The sequence below is a fragment of the Leuciscus leuciscus genome (assembly GCF_965113295.1).
Source record: "Leuciscus leuciscus genome assembly, chromosome: 7".
Lineage (NCBI taxonomy): Eukaryota > Metazoa > Chordata > Actinopteri > Cypriniformes > Leuciscidae > Leuciscus > Leuciscus leuciscus.
The window spans coordinates 23376688-23395510 of NC_138731.1; the positions used below are offsets into that span (position 1 = coordinate 23376688).

At 37.3% G+C, this 18823-nt stretch overlaps 1 protein-coding gene across 9 annotated transcripts in view; it reads left to right on the forward strand.

The window, feature by feature from the left end:
- Positions 1-18823, forward strand: part of thsd7ba (thrombospondin, type I, domain containing 7Ba) — a 317109-nt gene that overhangs the window by 198687 nt on the left and 99599 nt on the right. For all 9 annotated transcript variants that reach the window (XR_014207450.1, XR_014207451.1, XM_082175663.1 and 6 more), the window contains 4 exons: positions 2841-3089; positions 3533-3702; positions 6270-6425; positions 12566-12763. Coding sequence is in view for 7 of the 9 variants with exons in the window: in XM_082175663.1 (XP_082031789.1) it covers positions 2841-3089; positions 3533-3702; positions 6270-6425; positions 12566-12763 (773 nt within the window). In the remaining 2 variants the exon portion in view is untranslated. The remainder of the gene's footprint in view (positions 1-2840; positions 3090-3532; positions 3703-6269; positions 6426-12565; positions 12764-18823) is intronic.

Below are 18823 nucleotides of genomic sequence, written 5' to 3' on the forward strand. Positions count from 1 at the left end.
ATTATTTGATCAAAATCCACTTTTAATAACTTAGTTATTACTCACACTCTGTGATGGTTTCTGTGTAGTACCAAACTTAATTTATTTTCATTTACTGTTGTATGTTGTGCAGTGGATGAGGTTAAAGACAAATGGGAAAACCTATGAGATACATACATACATGAGGGAAAAATGCATTGTCAGTTAGCGCCACCTATCATGCAGGCATGAATTCGCTGAAGGCAAACAGTTGTTTTGCGTTCACTGTGAAAGATCCATTTGTCGGTGAACTACATTTTTGTCTTAATTTTACATTTTTGTCTTAATTTTAAATTTTTGTCTTAATTTTACAATGTTCTCTGATATCCACTTATGTTATCAAAATTTTTACATCAAAAACATCCTAATTTAGAAGTAAATTTTCTATCCTGTTTTGACCCTCTCTCTCAAACACGACGTTTTGATATACGTGCCACATTCAAGACTTGGAATTAAATGCCCACTGCTATGATTGGGTAATAGTTTTGCATTTTAAAATAAGTAAGTACTTGGAGTTACGACAGTTATAATTGACAAAGGCTGACTTTCTGTTTTTCGAGTAAACGGAATTATGAATAATTATACCATTGTTTGTTACACTGTTGTTCTCATAGGTTAGGCTATTCATAGTTCATCCCTTTCGATAAAGTCGTGTTTTAAATTTAATGAAACGTGTCGTAATGTCTTACTGATGACAAAACAGAGGACGTCGCTCACTGTAGCGTCTTCGATCTGTAACAGTCAAAGCAATTAGTGACACATGAAAAAACACTGTTAGTAATAATTGTGTTTTGCGACATTACTGTCGGATCCAATGTAGTTCACTGCATCATCTTTTATTTTCAGTCTATCTGAAAAGCCTGCGTCGAACTGTTTCTTGTTTAAAAAACGAATCCACAGTAAAATGAAGGGAACAAATGAACAGTGTCTTCATTTCAAAAAACATTCTCATTCTAATTGGAACTTTGTTAAAAATAAAGTTTGTCCACACTTTCTTAATGTTAGGATCACAAGGAAGGCAGTGCAAAGAATGTGTTTTTCCACAACTTGGCACTTCAAAACATCTTGTAACCCTCAGAGGCATCTCTATCGTTTTGTTACTTGAGTAATCCTGTGTTTGCATCTCTCTCGTATTTACCACTACATAACGTGCACATTTGTGTGAGGGGCTAAAGAGGCAATGGTGTAGAATTAGTCTTTTGTCGCACTATTACGTACTAATGTGACAAAATCTGAAATGAGTCGTTTTATGAGCTTGGTTTCAATAAAAGCTATTTTTATACTAATGAGGAAGTTTAGGTTCGGAAACTTTCAGGATATTTTTATTTTATGTTTTATTTTTACTCTTATGCCAAAAGATCAAGGAGAATTTGATTTCTCAATTCATGACCCCTTTAAGGAATATTTTGTGTGTGTGTTTTATATCTATAATATGGGTGATTTATTGCCTTATGTGAAGTGTAAACAGCTGTATAACTGTAAGAGCACAAAGCAACACTTCTTGATGTGACTTTTTTTAAACAGGCTGTAAAATGGGGATCATCCCTTGTTAATCCTCATGTCATCAGGTGAAAAGAGGCTGCGACACTTTGACATACAAATATCTTCATTCTTCACGCTTTTGGTATTGTAACCTGCCATTGGGTTATGAAGACAAAAGCTTATGGAATTAGAGTTGACGTAGTGAAACTTTGCATTTCTTGGGTGTTGCGTGTGTCATCTGTGGTTTCCACTGAGATCAAATCTGCATCTGACAGTAAGACCTGACTATATTCTGTCAGTATATGCATTTTTTAATATGTGAATAGTTGGTTCAGCGATTGAAATGTCTTTTGTCTATGGAAAGGTTGGTGTTCTTGCTGCATTTTTCATCCGTTCTTTCTGAGTTTTCCACATTTGCTTAACACAGATTTCGGAGCATCTTCATTCAGTTCAAAGTGGAGAGAGTGTGTGGGGGTTTGTAGAGCAGAATGGGGTCTGACAGGTTTACTACAGGTGTAGAATAACAAGAGAGAGGCCGCGGTGTTATTTTACAGTGAGACAGAGCATTCACTCCAATTAACATATTCATTTGTAAATCCTACGTGCATGCTTAATGAAATGTAGTGATTTGAATATTTCCCACCTGAGTTCAATTTCTGCAGATTTTCCAATTATAGTCCAATTATCATTTAAAATGAAGTGAAAATAAATGCTACACAAATGGATTATGATATACACAAGTAATTGAATCGGGTGACTTATACGCTAATTAGATATCCAATTTGTTGTGAATTTATTCATATTTCATATTGCAGATGTTGCTTTGTAGGATACAAAGGTGAATAACTAATTTAAATATCCTTCACTTTACATTCATTACACTGGTGTCTTTCTATGCAAATAAATAAATGAAATGCACTCGTTTGCTTTACAGTCACTCAAGTATACTAAGAATAATGAAAAATAAAACATTTCTGAGCAATAATTGATTTAGTCTTCACTTGCCACATATATTGTATTATTATGCAAATTATGCACTGTATAGTTTGCTGAAAATTGTTGCTATAGGTTCATAATCTGTTGTTTTGTGAGTTTGTTTAAACTGAATCACAAATTCATAACTACAAAATGCTTAAAGGTTTTTCATTATGCCCTATCAATTAGCAAGAATAGAGGAACAATTGATGGCTGTTATCTCATTTTATAAACCATATTCACACTATGTTCTTTTAACTCTAAATGACAGAGACTATCTTATGTTCTTTTTGGCAGCATTGAAATGTTTGAATATATTTTCTCTGTGCTTCTCATTCTTAATTTATTTGTTTTCTTGCTCATAGTCTTTGTACCCTTGACAACGGGCCTGGGACATTCCAGTCTTGCATTATGCCCAGAGACTGCGAGACCTCTGATTGGTCCGTTTGGAGCCCATGTTCAAAGACATGCAGAGCATCAGACATGTCGCCTGGTTTTCGGGTCAGGACTCGAAGCATAACGCAAACTCCTATTGGACTAGGCAAAGAATGCGCTGCTCTTGAAGAAAAGGAAGCCTGCAACATCATCGGAGATTTACTTCCAAACTGCCCTAGGTTTGTATGTTAGCCTCCCAATAATAATTCATTTCTACTGTATGTGAAAGTGTAAAAAAAAAAAAGTACTAAATTATTTTTCAAGTGTTGTGTTCAAGTATTTATTTACTGAACCCCTGTTGCATCCGAGCATTGAAAAGATTAGAAGAAGCTAATTAATGAGATTAGGTTTTTGATCAATAGCAGCAGACTGTTATTTCATTAAAAAATGCTGCTTTATGCATCATAACACTTTGCTTAGTCAATGCATTTTCATTAGTAGATGGTTTCCTACCGGAAAACAGGACGCTACGCCTATTAGTATCTTTCAGCGGCAGGCAGCTCTCTGTGTTCATTTAACCAATGCAAGTTTTGAGAGGAGCCCAGCAGAATATAATGAGACTATAGGTCCAAAACAAAAGAAGTGTGTTTCACCACAGCGGGTGCGTGCTTTTGTTCTCCAGGTATGTGTGGAAGAGCACAGATTGGGGGGACTGTCAAGTGGCCCCTCTCCTCAGCCAGCAGGACAGAAGGCTTAACAATGTAAGCGTTCTCTGTGGTGGAGGGATTCAGACCAGGCAGCTGTACTGCGTCCAGGTCCCAGACAACTCCACCCCTCATCACAGAAAAGAGGGTAAGGTTCAGTGTCTATTTGACAGTGAGTTCAGCGGTATGGCTATACAAAAATGTATATTTCTGTGCATCTTTTCAGCTGCACGTGTTGATTTTATCATAGGTTAACGGTTATATGCACTACTGTTCAAAAGTCTGGGGTCAGAAATTAATACTTTTATACAGCATGGATGCATACAGTATAATTGTACAGTATAAATCTATTTATCAAAAAAATCCTAAAAAATAAATCTATAATAAATATCACTTTTTCCACAAAAAAATATTAAGCAGCACGGCATCAGCACAACTTTATAATAATATTAATAATGAAATAATATTTATTGAGTATCAAATCAGCATATTATAGTGATTTCTGAAGGATCATCTGACACTGAAGTCTGGAGAAATGATGTTGGAAATTTAGCTTTGCAATCACATGAATACATTTCAGATTAAAACTGTAAACAGTTTTTTTAAATTGTAATATTATGTCATGTATTTTTGATCAAATAAATGCAGCTTTGATGAGCTTGAGATGCTTCTTTCACAAACATTAAAAATTCCCAAACTTTTGAGCGGTAGTGTACTATAACCAAGCCACCTTAAGTACTAATCATCAATATCCAAAATTAGTCTATGGCTGCATCCGAAATCGCATACTTCCCTACTAGATAGTAGGTGAGAAACAGTATGGGATAAAAGAAGTATGTCCGAATTCACAGTACTCATAAAAGAATAGGCAAAATGTATCCGGATGACCTACTTCTTCCGGCGAGATTCTGAAGTGTGCATACGATGGACACTTTACTATCCCATAAGGCCACGGGAGAGCATTTATGAATGGCAGTGAAGTGTCGAAACTGGACGTCACAATGACAACATTAACAAACTTAGTATGTCCGGATTACTTTCATACTACACACAATCATGTAGAACTCACTCAAGAGAGTATGCGATTTCGGACGCAGCCCATAACTTGGAGTATAAGCGTAGGTGAACATAAATGATTGCTGGTCAGTGCTTCACATTGCAAAGCCTCATTCATTGTGTTTTAAGAAATCCTGATGGGAAGGTCTTTTGGTTAGCCATTTTTCATTAGCCGTGAGTAACCATGCCTTTTAAATAAAATAAAAACCTGTTTCTAAGATTAGAGGTAGTTAAAGGGAGTCACCTTGTTCTGAAATTAATTTTGAGGAGCTGCACTAGCCAGGTGAAAGCAGTGTTTGGATGGATTTAAGACATGCTGTGCTGAGAAAGGCATACAGATGAAGATGACTCCTTTCAATCAATGTTGTTTGGGGATATAGATCAATGAAAATCAACAGTGATGTTTGCTTTCCACCTGACCCAGAAAACTCACACTAATGTTAACAGAACATAGTCAAAGTGTGAGACTTTAAAGAGGTTTGCCCAAACTTTTGAACACTTGTTTGACAAAAGTCACATTGAGAATCAATGCAATACAAAGTCAATGCAAAATCGTTTTACTTTCTTACTCTATGTCCTGGTCTTATTGGAACAATTTGTTCAATGCACGTTATTCTAGAACAAAAACAAATTGTATTCATGTGCTCGTCCTCTGAAACAGCTTTCCTTTTCTGCTGATGTTTTTAGACCATGCAGGCTATTGGATAATATTAATCCATAGCTAAATAGTTATTTAAGCATTGTTTCAACAAATTCACATTCAGTCTGGCTCCATTCTAGTACGTAACACTCTCATTTCACGATTCTAATCAATTATTGATGGATGCAATCATGTCCCACCATAAAAGTTTTCACCTTGAATATGTTTTCACTTGAAAATACATGAAATGTCAAAATTTAAATGTGTTGCAAATTGTCAGCATGAAATGGAAATGTTATTTACTAAATTGCATATTAATGATTTTATAACAAATCATCCATGCATGTGTTTCATTTTTACTGTTATATTTTTTTGACCTTGTAATGTTTTATCAAAATATTAATGTTCTTCCGGGGAAACGACAGACCTGTGTGAGGAATGCCGGATCCATGCTTAAAGGGATAGTTCACCCAAAAATGAAGAATATGGGTAACCAATATGGGCCCCACTGACTTCTATAGTATGGGGAAAAAATACTATGGAAGTCAATGGGGACCATCAACTGTTTAGTTACCCATATTCTTTAAAGTATCTTATTTTGTGTTCAACAGACGAAAGAACCTCATACAGGTTTGGAACAACATGAGGGTGAGTAAATGATGACAGAATTTTCATTTTTGGGTGAACTGTCCCTTTAAGTCTCGCTCCTTTCTTACAATCAACTGGATTCAGATCTGCCTTCATTCAATCAACAACTGATGGACAAAACCAAGTACTTTCTGTTATTTTTCCATAATCCGTTTCACTCTGACATTTTGACTCTAAACTAAATACTAACATTGGTTTACGAAGGCTTTGAAATGGATTTTATTCTTTGTTCTGGGCTGGGAATTGTTGCTCAGCATGAGAGATCAGAAATTATACTTTAGCTGAATTATATTTTGTCAAGAAAAATTCTTGCCTGCTTGAAAAAATATGGATTATTTCTCACTATACTGTACGTCTTTGTCATTTTGTAGTGTCTAGGCCTGTAAGTGGGCTTCTGTGTGCCGGAGATTTGCCGTCTGCGGTGCAGCCCTGCTCCATACTGTGCCCACAGCTGTGCCTGCTCTCATCATGGTCCTCCTGGGGGGCCTGTCTCCACGACAACTGCATGGAGACACATGGACGAAAAGGTAGGACAACATGGGAGTGAAATGTCATCAATAATTAAATACAACCCTGCCCTCTTATTAATAAATATTGAATAAAATTGATGATTGTACCACCTCTCCACTGAGCTTAACCCAGAGGTAACAGTATCTAAAACTGACACCACTTCTGGTGAGAGGTGAGAACATCTGTCACTGAAGCGAGCTGGCAGAGTACTGCTCTATAATGAGAGAATTTAGCAGAGGGCAGACTGATGTCACATGAAACAGTCACATATATGTGGAGCTTTAAAGCAGAAATGACTCATTCTGGGCAATCATAAGTATAATCCCAACGGTGACACAGTGCTGCACTCTTATCATTCACCTGCTTTTGAAGGTTAAAAATCAATCCATCATGCATGTATATTGAAAGATTTCCTAATTTAAGAAATTGTAAAGAAAAAGAATGTTGAGATTTTAATGAAACATTGTTTCATTAAACATAGGTTCGAAAATAGCATATTTAATGTTAATTAATGTAGTTAAATGATGTTAACAAATGAAATCTTATTTTAAAGTGTTATCAAGAGAACTTTTGAGGAGACATATCTGAGGTCACAATCATTTTTCTCTCAAGAGACCCATCTGAGAAAGATTTGCTTTCCATGTAAACGGATTGCTGTCTAGGAGATGTTGTGATGTCTTCCCAATGGGATTGTGTGATAGGGTGTCTCTTTATACATTGTTTAGACTAGACCTCGTTAGACAAGAGTATGACAAGAGTATATTTACTGCTCTCAAGCACTTCAACACCTTACTGCTGTTTCAGAGAGTGACGTTTGATCTTTGATATTGGATGAACAATGCAGAAATACAGAGCCTAGAGCTTTCAGAAATAGAAAAATGAACTTCTGCCCTACATATACAAACATAGATTTCATCAGAGGAGCCTTGTTGATTTTTTTGTTTTGTTTTGTTTTATTAACGTTTCTAGTGCATTACAAATCTGCAATTGCCCACAGTCATATTTTTATCCTCTTTGTGTGAGTGTGATCTTGTGGTATGGAGGAATGAATTGAACACAGGCTTGGTAATGATTGTAAGTAGCAAATTCTATCCAGCATTAATGTGAGTTGGGAGCTAGTGGGACCGATAAGGTTCTGAAGTATTGGAAGTGAAATGCTGCCTACAGACTGCAGCCCTCCAGTCTTTCCTATGAATAAGGCCGATAGCTGCTGTGAACCTCTCAATTATTAATAATCGCAGGGATGTGTCTCCACCAAATTGATTTTCACAGTTTAGAGGAGACCATCGGCCGTCCAGGCGTTCCTTTTGGTCCAGAAACAGGGCTGTTTGTGTGTGAACCGTGTCTACATGCATGTTCTCCAAAGGAGTATGTCCTGCACTGTACTGCTCAGTGCTCAGGTGTAGTTTCGGAATGATGTGTAGTTGTAATTTGTTCTTTGGGTGTCCTGGGACTGAGCTGTTGTCATCTACTGAAGAAGAATGCTGCTTTTGGGGCTCAGAGGTGCAGGAAGTTCTTTGTTGCACCCTCAGCCTGTCATGTTTTGTCTTCAATAAACAAAACTTACATGGAAACATGGAAAACACTTCATTTTAAGGTGACAGTTACACATAACTTTGTACTTTCTATAGTAATAACAGTAAATTATGCATAATTACAAGTAACTAACCCTAATCCAAACCTTAGCCGTAACTCCATATTAAGTACATTTAATTAATATTGCGCAGTACTACTATGTAACTATGGCACCTCAAAATAAAGTGTACTCCTAAAACATTATTACGCACATTATAATAAGAATGTCATATACAGTGAGGAAAATAAGTATTTGAACACCCTGCTATTTTGCAAGTTCTCCCACTTAGAAATCATGGAGGGGTCTGAAATTGTCATCGTAGGTGCATGTCCACTGTGAGAGACATAATCTAAAAAAAAAAATCCAGAGATCACAATGTATGATTTTTTAACTATTTATTTGTATGATACAGCTGCAAATAAGTATTTGAACACCAGAGAAAATCAATGTTAATATTTGGTACAGTAGCCTTTGTTTGCAATTACAGAGGTCAAACGTTTCCTGTAGTTTTTCACCAGGTTTGCACACACTGCAGGAGGGATTTTGTCCCACTCCTCCACACAGATCTTCTCTAGATCAGTCAGGTTTCTGGGCTGTCGCTGAGAAACACGGAGTTTGAGCTCCCTCCAAAGATTCTCTATTGGGTTTAGGTCTGGAGACTGGCTAGGCCACGCCAGAACCTTGATATGCTTCTTACAGAGCCACTCCTTGGTTATCCTGGCTGTGTGCTTCGGGTCATTGTCATGTTGGAAGACCCAGCCTCGACCCATCTTCAATGCTCTAACTGAGGGAAGGAGGTTGTTCCCCAAAATCTCGCAATACATGGCCCCGGTCATCCTCTCCTTAATACAGTGCAGTCGCCCTGTCCCATGTGCAGAAAAACACCCCCAAAGCATGATGCTACCACCCCCATGCTTCACAGTAGGGATGGTGTTCTTGGGATGGTACGTTTAGTGGAATTATGACCAAAAAGTTCTATTTTGGTGTCATCTGACCACATGACTTTCTCCCATGACTCCTCCATCCAAATGGTCATTGGCAAACTTAAGACGGGCCTTGACATGTGCTGGTTTAAGCAGGGGAACCTTCCGTGCCATGCATGATTTCAAACCATGACGTCTTAGTGTATTACCAACAGTTACCTTGGAAACGGTGGTCCCAGCTCTCTTCAGGTCATTGACCAGCTCCTCCCGTGTAGTTCTGGGCTGATTTCTCACCTTTCTTAGGATCATTGAGACCCCACGAGGTGAGATCTTGCATGGAGCCCCAGTCCGAGGGAGATTGACAGTCCTGTTTAGCTTCTTCCATTTTCTAATGATTGCTCCAACAGTGGACCTTTTTTCACCAAGCTGCTTGTCAATTTCCCCGTAGCCCTTTCCAGCCTTGTGGAGGTATACAATTTTGTCTCTAGTGTCTTTGGACAGCTCTTTGTTCTTGGCCATGTTAGTAGTTGGATTCTTACTGATTGTATGGGGTGGACAGGTGTCTTTATGCAGCTAACGACCTCAAACAGGTGCATCTAATTTAGGATAATAAATGGAGTGGAGGTGGACATTTTAAAGGCAGACTAAGGCTATGTTCACACTTAGCGTCTTTTTTCAAACTGCCAGCGTCTGTTCTACATTATAACCCTATGGAGTAAACCGTTTTTTCAAAAAAGTCCTGAGCGCTTTTTTAGACGCCACCGCCGGCGTCTTTTTCTGCAGCTCAGAGCGTCTTTTTAAGTTGAAAAAAGTTCAACTTTTCTGAAAAGAACGCCCTACGTCAAGCGCCTTTTTGACAGCTGACCAATGACAAGCGAGTAGCGAGACCTGTCGTTTCCATAACAACAAGAACAACTGTCTGTCGTGCACCCACAAACGTCTTTGTGAACCGACATTCTCCTCCCCGGTAACTTCAAAAGCCAACGCAAGAGCTAACTTTCTCTTTCTCGACATTTTTTGCATCACACAGCACTAGGCTACTGTTGCAGCTCTTGTTATAGCAGCCCGGTCTCACCCCAAAACGTCATATACTGACGCGTCTTGACCATGCGTCAACATACGACGAAAAGGGTACCCCTTTAACGTCAATATGAGACGCAGACAGAAGCGCACCAGCAGCGCCTCCTAGCGGTACCCTAACGCATACCTAAACCTACCCATAACCCGAATCGTCACATATGGACGTTATGGGGGTACCCTTTTCGTCGTATGTTGACGCATGGTCAAGACGCGTCAGTATATGCGCCAGCCACAAAAGACGCGCTCGGCTGATATTTGTAACCGAACGCTGCCAGCGGTTTTTTTTGCTAAAAAAACGCCGTTGTCAACTTTTTCTTGTCAAAAAAGACGCTAAGTGTGAACATAGCCTTACAGGTCTTTGAGGGTCAGAATTCTAGCTGATAGACAGGTGTTCAAATACTTATTTGCAGCTGTATCATACAAATAAATAGTTAAAAAATCATATATTGTGATTTCTGAATTTTTTTTTTTTAGATTATGTCTCTCACAGTGGATATGGCACCTACGATGACAATTTCAGACCCCTCCATGATTTCCAAGTGGGAGAACTTGCAAAATAGCAGGGTGTTCAAATACTTATTTTCCTCACTGTATTTGAAACAAATTTATTTCATTACCACAATACATTCCTGTACAAAATATAACCAGTTCGCCTGTAGTGGGGAAGATTGTAACAATAGAACTCCTTTTAATTTACATTTATTTATACATTTAGGGATACATTTAAATGGTAACACTTTAGTTTGGGGTCCAATTCTCACTGTTAACTAGTTGCTTATTAGCATGCATATTACTAGGAAATTGGCTGTTTGTTAACATTCATAAAGCACAAATTAATGTTTTTTATTCTGCATGACCATATTCTACATCCCTTAATCCTACCCAATACCCAAACTTAACAACTACCTACTAAGTAAGGGATAATGTAGAGCGAGGCGGTTGTTATAGTGAATACAACCCCTTCAGGCTAATTCAAGACCCCTCCGCTTCGTGTCGGGGTCCTGATCAGCCTGTCGGGGTTGTATTCGCTATAACAATCGCCTCGCTCTACATTATCCCGCTTATTACATGGCTACCTACCAAATAAATCAATAATTTGAAACAAAATATTTATTTAAAAAGGAGTTTATTGATTTAAAAACGATTGTATTGCTTCCACTAAAGAAAATAGTCTGTTCCGTCTCTACGGTTAGAATCCTGTTTTTAGAATCCCTATTTATAACAAGCAGTAATTGGGAGTTTATTGAAGCAAAAGTTGTAGTTAGTAATTAGTTTATGGTGAGAACTGGACCCTAAACTAAAGTGTGACAATTTAAACGTTATTTTGTAGGAGACAAATATGGGAATATTATACCAATGTTTGAAATCCATATCTCAAAAAAAAAAAAAACTGTGCTACAGATTGGAATACAGCAACAGTTGGATCCAAAATATTCCCCTGCAGGACTGTTTTCTATTGGCCTATTATCTGTGGAAACAAATGTTAGTGGTTTAGAAAAAGCTATAAAACAGACTGTCTAAAGAGAGAAAGGGCATGTTGTTTGGTTTTCTTACACAAAATATCCTTGTTTTGAATACATATATATAATATAGACTAGTTTTCAGTATACTGAATGATATGGTATACATCTGTTCTTAGAGACAGAGTATTACTGATGTCTGCTTAATTATTTTGTGTTAAGTGAAGCAAACTGGTTTTCCTCAAGGTCTAAATTATATATGTGATATTTACAGAGCTCTCATCACACAATGCACTCATGTCTTATAGAGTCGATTTTGTGTTAAAGCAATGTTGAGAGCTGTAGGGTGTTTTGATTATTTCAAAGGCTTGGCTTGGCACTATGATTCTCCCTGGACTGCAGAGTCAAGCCTCCCTGCAGGGGTGTGAGATGAACCAAATCTCACTACTGGCATGCACATAGTCAAGGAGCAAAGATATGAGGAGTTAGTATCTACTCATCACAGACCGTAAACAGGATCAGATGGTATCCAGACAGCTAGCATTCCACCCTCATGTTAGCCATCAGATCATCTTGTTTGATAAATTATGCTTGGAGTAATGCCTGATTCATCTTTTTTCTTGCTTAAGCACTGTACTGTAATGTATATTGATGTCGTCCAGAGCTGGCTTTGAGAACGTATGCCAATTTATGAAATATTAATTAAAACTAGCCTAGTGTTTTTTTTTCTCGGAGAGGCTTAAATGAAAAGACGACGACGATGATCTTTCTAGCAGACCTTTTTTGAGAACAGTGTTTTGCTTTCATGTTTAACCAGTACTTTTAGGTGTTAAATCTTCATATTCCAGCGTTATTGCAGTCATGACTGGCGTCTCAGTTGGCAGTCATCGCTCATAGCTTTAAAAATGAGTGAATGAAAATTGTGTATTCAGGCAAATTACAGAGCAGGAGGAGGAATTTATTCTGCTAACAAAAGCTGTGACAGAAAGCTTTTTGAAATGAGTTTCTATTAAAGGCATATTTAGCCACCGCTAGAATTTCAGTTCAGAACTCACTGGCCAGAAACTCGTTTTCCTTCAGAATACCACTAATCCACCTGTCTCTCGCTCTGTTCACAGGCTATAAGCAGAGGAGGAGAGAGGTGCTAGAGGAAGGATCTGGAACTGAAAACTGTGCCCATCTCCTGGAGTCAATGCCCTGTGAGGATCCGGTGTGCTTTTTGTGGCAGGTGTTGTTTGAGAGCGCTTGTGTGCCCAGCAAAGGGAACTGTGGAAATGGAACCAGGACACAAACTGTGGCTTGCGTCAACTCACAAGGTATACGGTCAAAATTAGTTTGAATTGCATCATATTATTTCAAGTTTTTAAATGAAGTCTCTTATGCTCAACAAGAAAAAATATAGTAAAAACAGTAACATTTTAAAATATTACTACAATTGAAAATAACTCTTTTATTTTAAGAAATGTTTATATATTTCAGTTTATTCCAGTGATGGCAACGATATTATTGTTATTATTATTATATTACAGTTGTGCTGCTTAATATGTCTATCTATTATAGAACTGAATTTTCTTTTGTGATATTATATATGTCTGTCACTAGACCTGTCACATTTAGCTGTAGTAATACACACAACGCAGGAGATTCAGAGAAGCAAATTGATTAATAAATCCAAGGAGAACAGAGGAAACCAAGGGCTTAAATATACAGAGATAATGAGGGAAATAATGAACAATCGGTGAACTTAATATGTAACTAAGGAAACAAACCAACGAACAGAACTCAGTCTAATACACTCAAAAAAACAAAAAAAAAAACCTCATTGGACAAACTCAATTTAATTGAGGACAGGATATCCATCCAATAAATTTGTGTAGCCCCACCTCATAAAAGACAAATTCATGCAATGAAATGGTCCAACTCAATTTGATCAAATACAGTTTAAATTAAATTGATACATTTATAAAATAACTTTTTATGCTTGTCAAACTTAAATCATCCTAAATATTCATTCATTATCATTATACACAATGTATATAATGAACAAATAAGAAAAGGCTGGTGTCACTTCTGACATTAGCATAGATCACTGAGTGCCCAGAGACTATACACAGGCACCACTCTTCTGCATAATGGTAACCACAAAATTCTAAAACATTACAGAAATTCCTCTAAATGTCCAACATAACTGAAAATTAAACACTAACATTAACAACATTTTTCCCTTTACTGAAAAACTGAAATAACACTTTAATCCATAAATTGACTCTCCTAATGCAGTCCCTTGCAAAGCATGCAGGGAATTACAGATACACTGCCCAGTTAGTTATGTCAACAAATGTATTAAGTAAACTTCAGTTTTAAATATATTAGGTTGATTTAACAGTTTAATTAATTTATGACAAAATGTTTAAAAAAAATCTTGTAAAAAAATAAATAAAAATAAATGTTTTTTGAGTGATGCATGCACAGAAGGCGCTCATCTTTCCTAAATCTAACTATGCATTTCTATGGCACCACTATCAAGGCCTAAATGAATCTGCAGTGGTCAGGTGGCACATCAGTCACGTGGTACAAAGTAGGAGCTCTCTGACAATTCCCATCTTACAAACTGTAATTATGAGCTCTACGAGGACGTGAACGCTTTTTACAAGTTGAAATCACGTAATTGCAGTAATTACGACATGGCGTGAACGCACCTTTAAACTTAACCCTGACAAGATCAATTTAATATAAATTGAATGCATTCCAGCTGAATAAAGGTATTACAAATGTATTTGTAATGTAAGAGCAGGTGTGAGCATTTGTAAATTTAATTTGTCTGGCTTCTGGTGCCATTCACTTCCAGTTATTTTTAGCTGTACAAAACATCTTATTATGCGGCTTAATATTGTAAACAGGTATTTCTTACCATATTGTTTTAAGGTATTGTCGTAAATATAAACACACTGGTTTGTATCGCAAATAGTTTTACCATTTACTGCACATTGTTATTCTTCTAGTTATTTCACTACAGCAGCTAATTAATCAGAAGTCTCGCACATTCACAGAAAATAGCTTAATTCTGTGTTGCAAAATAAGGTGGATAGAGCCCACCCCAATTTTCTGTGATAAATTAGTCTCTAGATATGTGTGAAGTTCATTTTTTGATGTATATCTTTTGTGATTTTCATGGCCTTTTTTATCACCCACCAGGCAAAAATCATAAGTCTGATTGCTTAGAAAAAGAATGGCACACCTCTTATAAACAAGCACCATGACTTGAGATATCGTTCATGTCCGTAGTGCAAGGGATGCACACCACTAGGTAATACATTGGTTTAGGGGTGTTGAATAAAGCATAAGCAACAGAAATAGTGCTGTTTTAGCCATGCAGCACTACTAATATATTCGTATCAAAAGGATTCTAACATCATCCCCAGCAAAAAAAAAGATCACACTGCTTTTACAAAAGATAGTAATGCAAAGTTGTAAGCTACAGTAAAAAGTATCTAGTTACTGGACAGAATTCTGGTTGATTTCAAATAAAGAAAAGGCTTTTAAGAGCAGCCGGACACATCGACCCATGTCATGTCATGTCACACTCTTTCATCAATGCATTACACTGGCTGATATGTACCTAAAGAGCTGCCTGAAAGCGTTTCTCTCAGCAGCATGCTTTGGAGATCAGCTAGTGTGACCCATTTTAACCTGACTGTGTAATTTATGAGAAATAGCATAAAGATGAGAAATCCGGCATTGTGAACTTGATGAAGCCTGAGTAAGACCTTAATAGCCCATCTTTAAAACCTGCTAAATTAATTGGGGCTTTTTTTGCATGTTTTATTATTGTGTCATGTTCCTGAGGAGAGTGTTCCTGACACACAGGTCTGAGAGGTGTGGGATGTTTAAAACGGGACGTAATTAGAACCAGAGGTTTTTCTCATAATTCTTGATTCCAGTTGAAAACTCATTAGATGTGTGATTTTAAGTTAACTCCAGTGTCAAATACTCTTTCCCCACAACTTAAGTGATGAGCTATTTGAAGTAATTTGACACAGTCAGGTGTTTTGGGGATGAGGAAGAGCATCTTATTATTTTTTCATTTGTTAATTTATTATTTCACACTTGATGACTATAAAGGGCCTCTGTGTTATTATACAAATTTTGTTTGACCTCATTTTCAGAAGAGCAGCTCTCTCATTTGAATGCAATGTTTCTATGCAAAATTTAATTACCCCGTATTTATAGGTAAAACAAATTTGTGTAGCAAAGAAGCGAGTAATCATCGTTAACAGCATCAAAATAGCTCTCTTGATTTTGATAATTATGTTGATGAGAAGTCTGGTAAAAATTAACCGTGAAGTGGCTCAGGTGCTCTATTGTTTAACCTTTCTTCCCAAACCCAAGAAAGAGACTGACAGAGCAATGAAGGATTTTTGGGCATGTGTTGTTTTCAATTCAGCTTTTTTGACTTCCTTTTACCGGAGTTAATTGGGCTCTGGAGGACAAGGCATTTCCTCTGTTCCTGCTTTATTTCCCAAGAATAAACATATTGATGCATGAATATCAAAGCCTGTTCCACTCTGACCATGAGAGAGGGAATGTTTTCTCTACCGTGATGTTCAGAGTGCTCCATTTTACTGGCCAGTTAAAGCTCATTGCATAGTGATCTATATCCCTCGATTCAAGGGCAGGACTGAACTCTTTTTACATCCTGACAGCACTCTTAAGAGACACCTGTCCTACAGTTCACAGCCTGATTGAAATCCAGCTACAGCCTTGAGTGCATTAGCACATCTCTAGAGTACAGAAACTCACACCACTGGACTTTTGACTATCTGCATTAAGTCTGGTCCATATTGCAGGTCATTTTGGATGATACGGAGCCGCTAAAGGGACATGGTGGTGGAAAAAATTTGGGAGAAAAAAAATATCTTTCAAATCTTTTGCGTTCTCTCTCAAAATTTTTGCTTTCCCCCGCAAACATATTTGCGTTCTCTCGCAAAACCTGTTGTGAGCTCGGACAAACACTTCCTGTTTAATATCCCGCTGGCAGTGTTTCGGACAGATCAGTACGTTAACAATGGAGCGGTTCATAGATTTCGAACTTGGACTCAAATATAAAGAAATGCAATCAGTGCTAGGTTCAAAGAGTTCAGTAAAGTTGGCAATATATTCACAGATTCGAACTTCCCAGAACAATAACTTATGAGCTAAATGTTGTCAAAACACAAATGACACCTATTTCCAATCATAATAGCGTAGACAACGAGCTACAGTACAACCCAATTTTCCTCAAAACTAGCTTTGTAATATAAATTGGTCTCTATGAGCAGGCGGCTGAGAGACAAATCATTACAGCATTACTACAAAAATAGTCATTATCTTCAATGTTATACACTGTAGTGTCACCAAGTTCAGTTTACACATCAATGGTTTCCTACTAGTCATACTACAACACTAAGTTTGATAACATGAGCTTTTGCACATATGGTCAACATACTCTGGGGTGGCTGAACTTACTCCCGGACGCGTTTTTGGAACCAACATTCCTCGAGTAAGCAAGGTTTGGGATAATCAACCAAGAGTTAACCTTGCTTTCTTGAATACCCCCTGGACTTCTGTTTTGACAGTGACAGCGCATGTAGCTCCCATTCTACTTCCCATTGGTTCACTACTGTCTTTCTTTAACAGTTTAGTTTTTCCCTTCCCTTCCCAAGTAAGTAATTTTTTTTTTAATTTCATGTATATATTCACTGGAAAACATGCAAAAATACTGATTAAGATATTTTTTAACAGCGCATGTGCAAGCTTATGCAGAAAATTGTATTAACCAACATGGGGTTTTCAGTATGCGCCAAAGAACAACTTGAACTGTCCAAGATGTCGATCTCGTAGATGCACAACAGTAGGGAATAGAATAAAAAAGAAAACGCTTTTATAATGGCTACAGCAAAGCATTCTATCAAAGTCAAAGAATGTCCCGTTTCAGTGGAATTAAATAATGTTTCAGCTCCTGGTGCTGCAAAAACCTCCATGTGAACTTCTCTATATGTCCAGACCCTTAGTTCTCCAGCAGCTAACCCACGCTGTGGGCAGTCTAATAAGGGTTCTTGTCAGTGAGAATCTCTGAATATCAGCTCCAGGTGTTTCTGCTTGCCAGTTTTTCTTAAGTGTTCAACTCAGTCGGGCAAACGAGGAGTGGCAGTTTCCATCTCTGGACTCTGTAGCAATTCCACATTTCCTTAAAGGAATTCAAATAGACTAGCGAAGTCCTCTGAGAAACAGAATTTGTTCATTATTTTCACAGCACTTCAGGTTCAGTGTGCAGCCCCCGTGTTCATTTAGTCTGATGACAGAAGCTCTATTACACCAGGGTGTGAAGTGAAAAAAAGTCATAAATAAAGCATATCTTCTGGCAGCTGCGAATGTTTTACTGCATTCTATTATAAATGCTTTTATTTATTTTTCACTTTACTTAACATTTTCATACCTCCAGCTTCGCAGTGCTGATGGCAGTGGGGTGTGATGTCACATCTGAAGTTCTGCGGCATTAGAGCTCATGTGTCAGTCAACAACACGGTTCAGCTGAGGGCTATCTCTAAAGCAGCATATTGAGGAAGTCAGTCATTTAACTTTGTGTCAGCAGCACGTTACTCAAATTCATTGAATCCTGTTGTCGCGGTTGTAATTTTATGCTGGTTTATGACCTCAGCGTTGTAGCTCTCCAGCACTGCAAGAAATCCACAGAACACAGTGTCAATATATTATAAGGACCAAGGTCACCTTTTTTTTCTTTTCTTTTTCGCCCTTAAATTTACAGCAGACCAGAATCGTTGTGACCTCTGGCTAATCAACAGGGGAATCTCAGTGTAATTATAGCTAACGTCATACCCAGCACCACTGGAATCGATACATATAAGGCTAAATCAGTGACTGTAGATAAATGTGAGAAAATCAATAACAGAATTCTTGTGAAACGTTCAACGAATTGCTGTTATCTCACACTTTTTATGTTGTTTTCTGGCTGAGGTCTTAGTATTAATTAAATGGTTAATATTAGTTGCACCTATTTGCAGTGCAGAGAAATGCCTTTCCCAAGTTATTAACATATTACTGTTAACATATTAATGGATGCAATTTATTAAATATGTTTAATCACTGTAAAAAAGTATATGATCAATAAGTTGACAACGTATGCTTTTATATTGCTTTAACTCATCAAAATAAGTTAAGATTCAACTCATTTTTAAGTCGGTTTAATGTAATTTAAGTTGAAATGACTTAAACATCCAAGCTGATTGTACTTAAAAAATATAAAGCAAAATCAAATTTTTTTTTTACAGTGATGCCATTTTTATGTCAACACATTTATTCAGTTTTACATTATATAA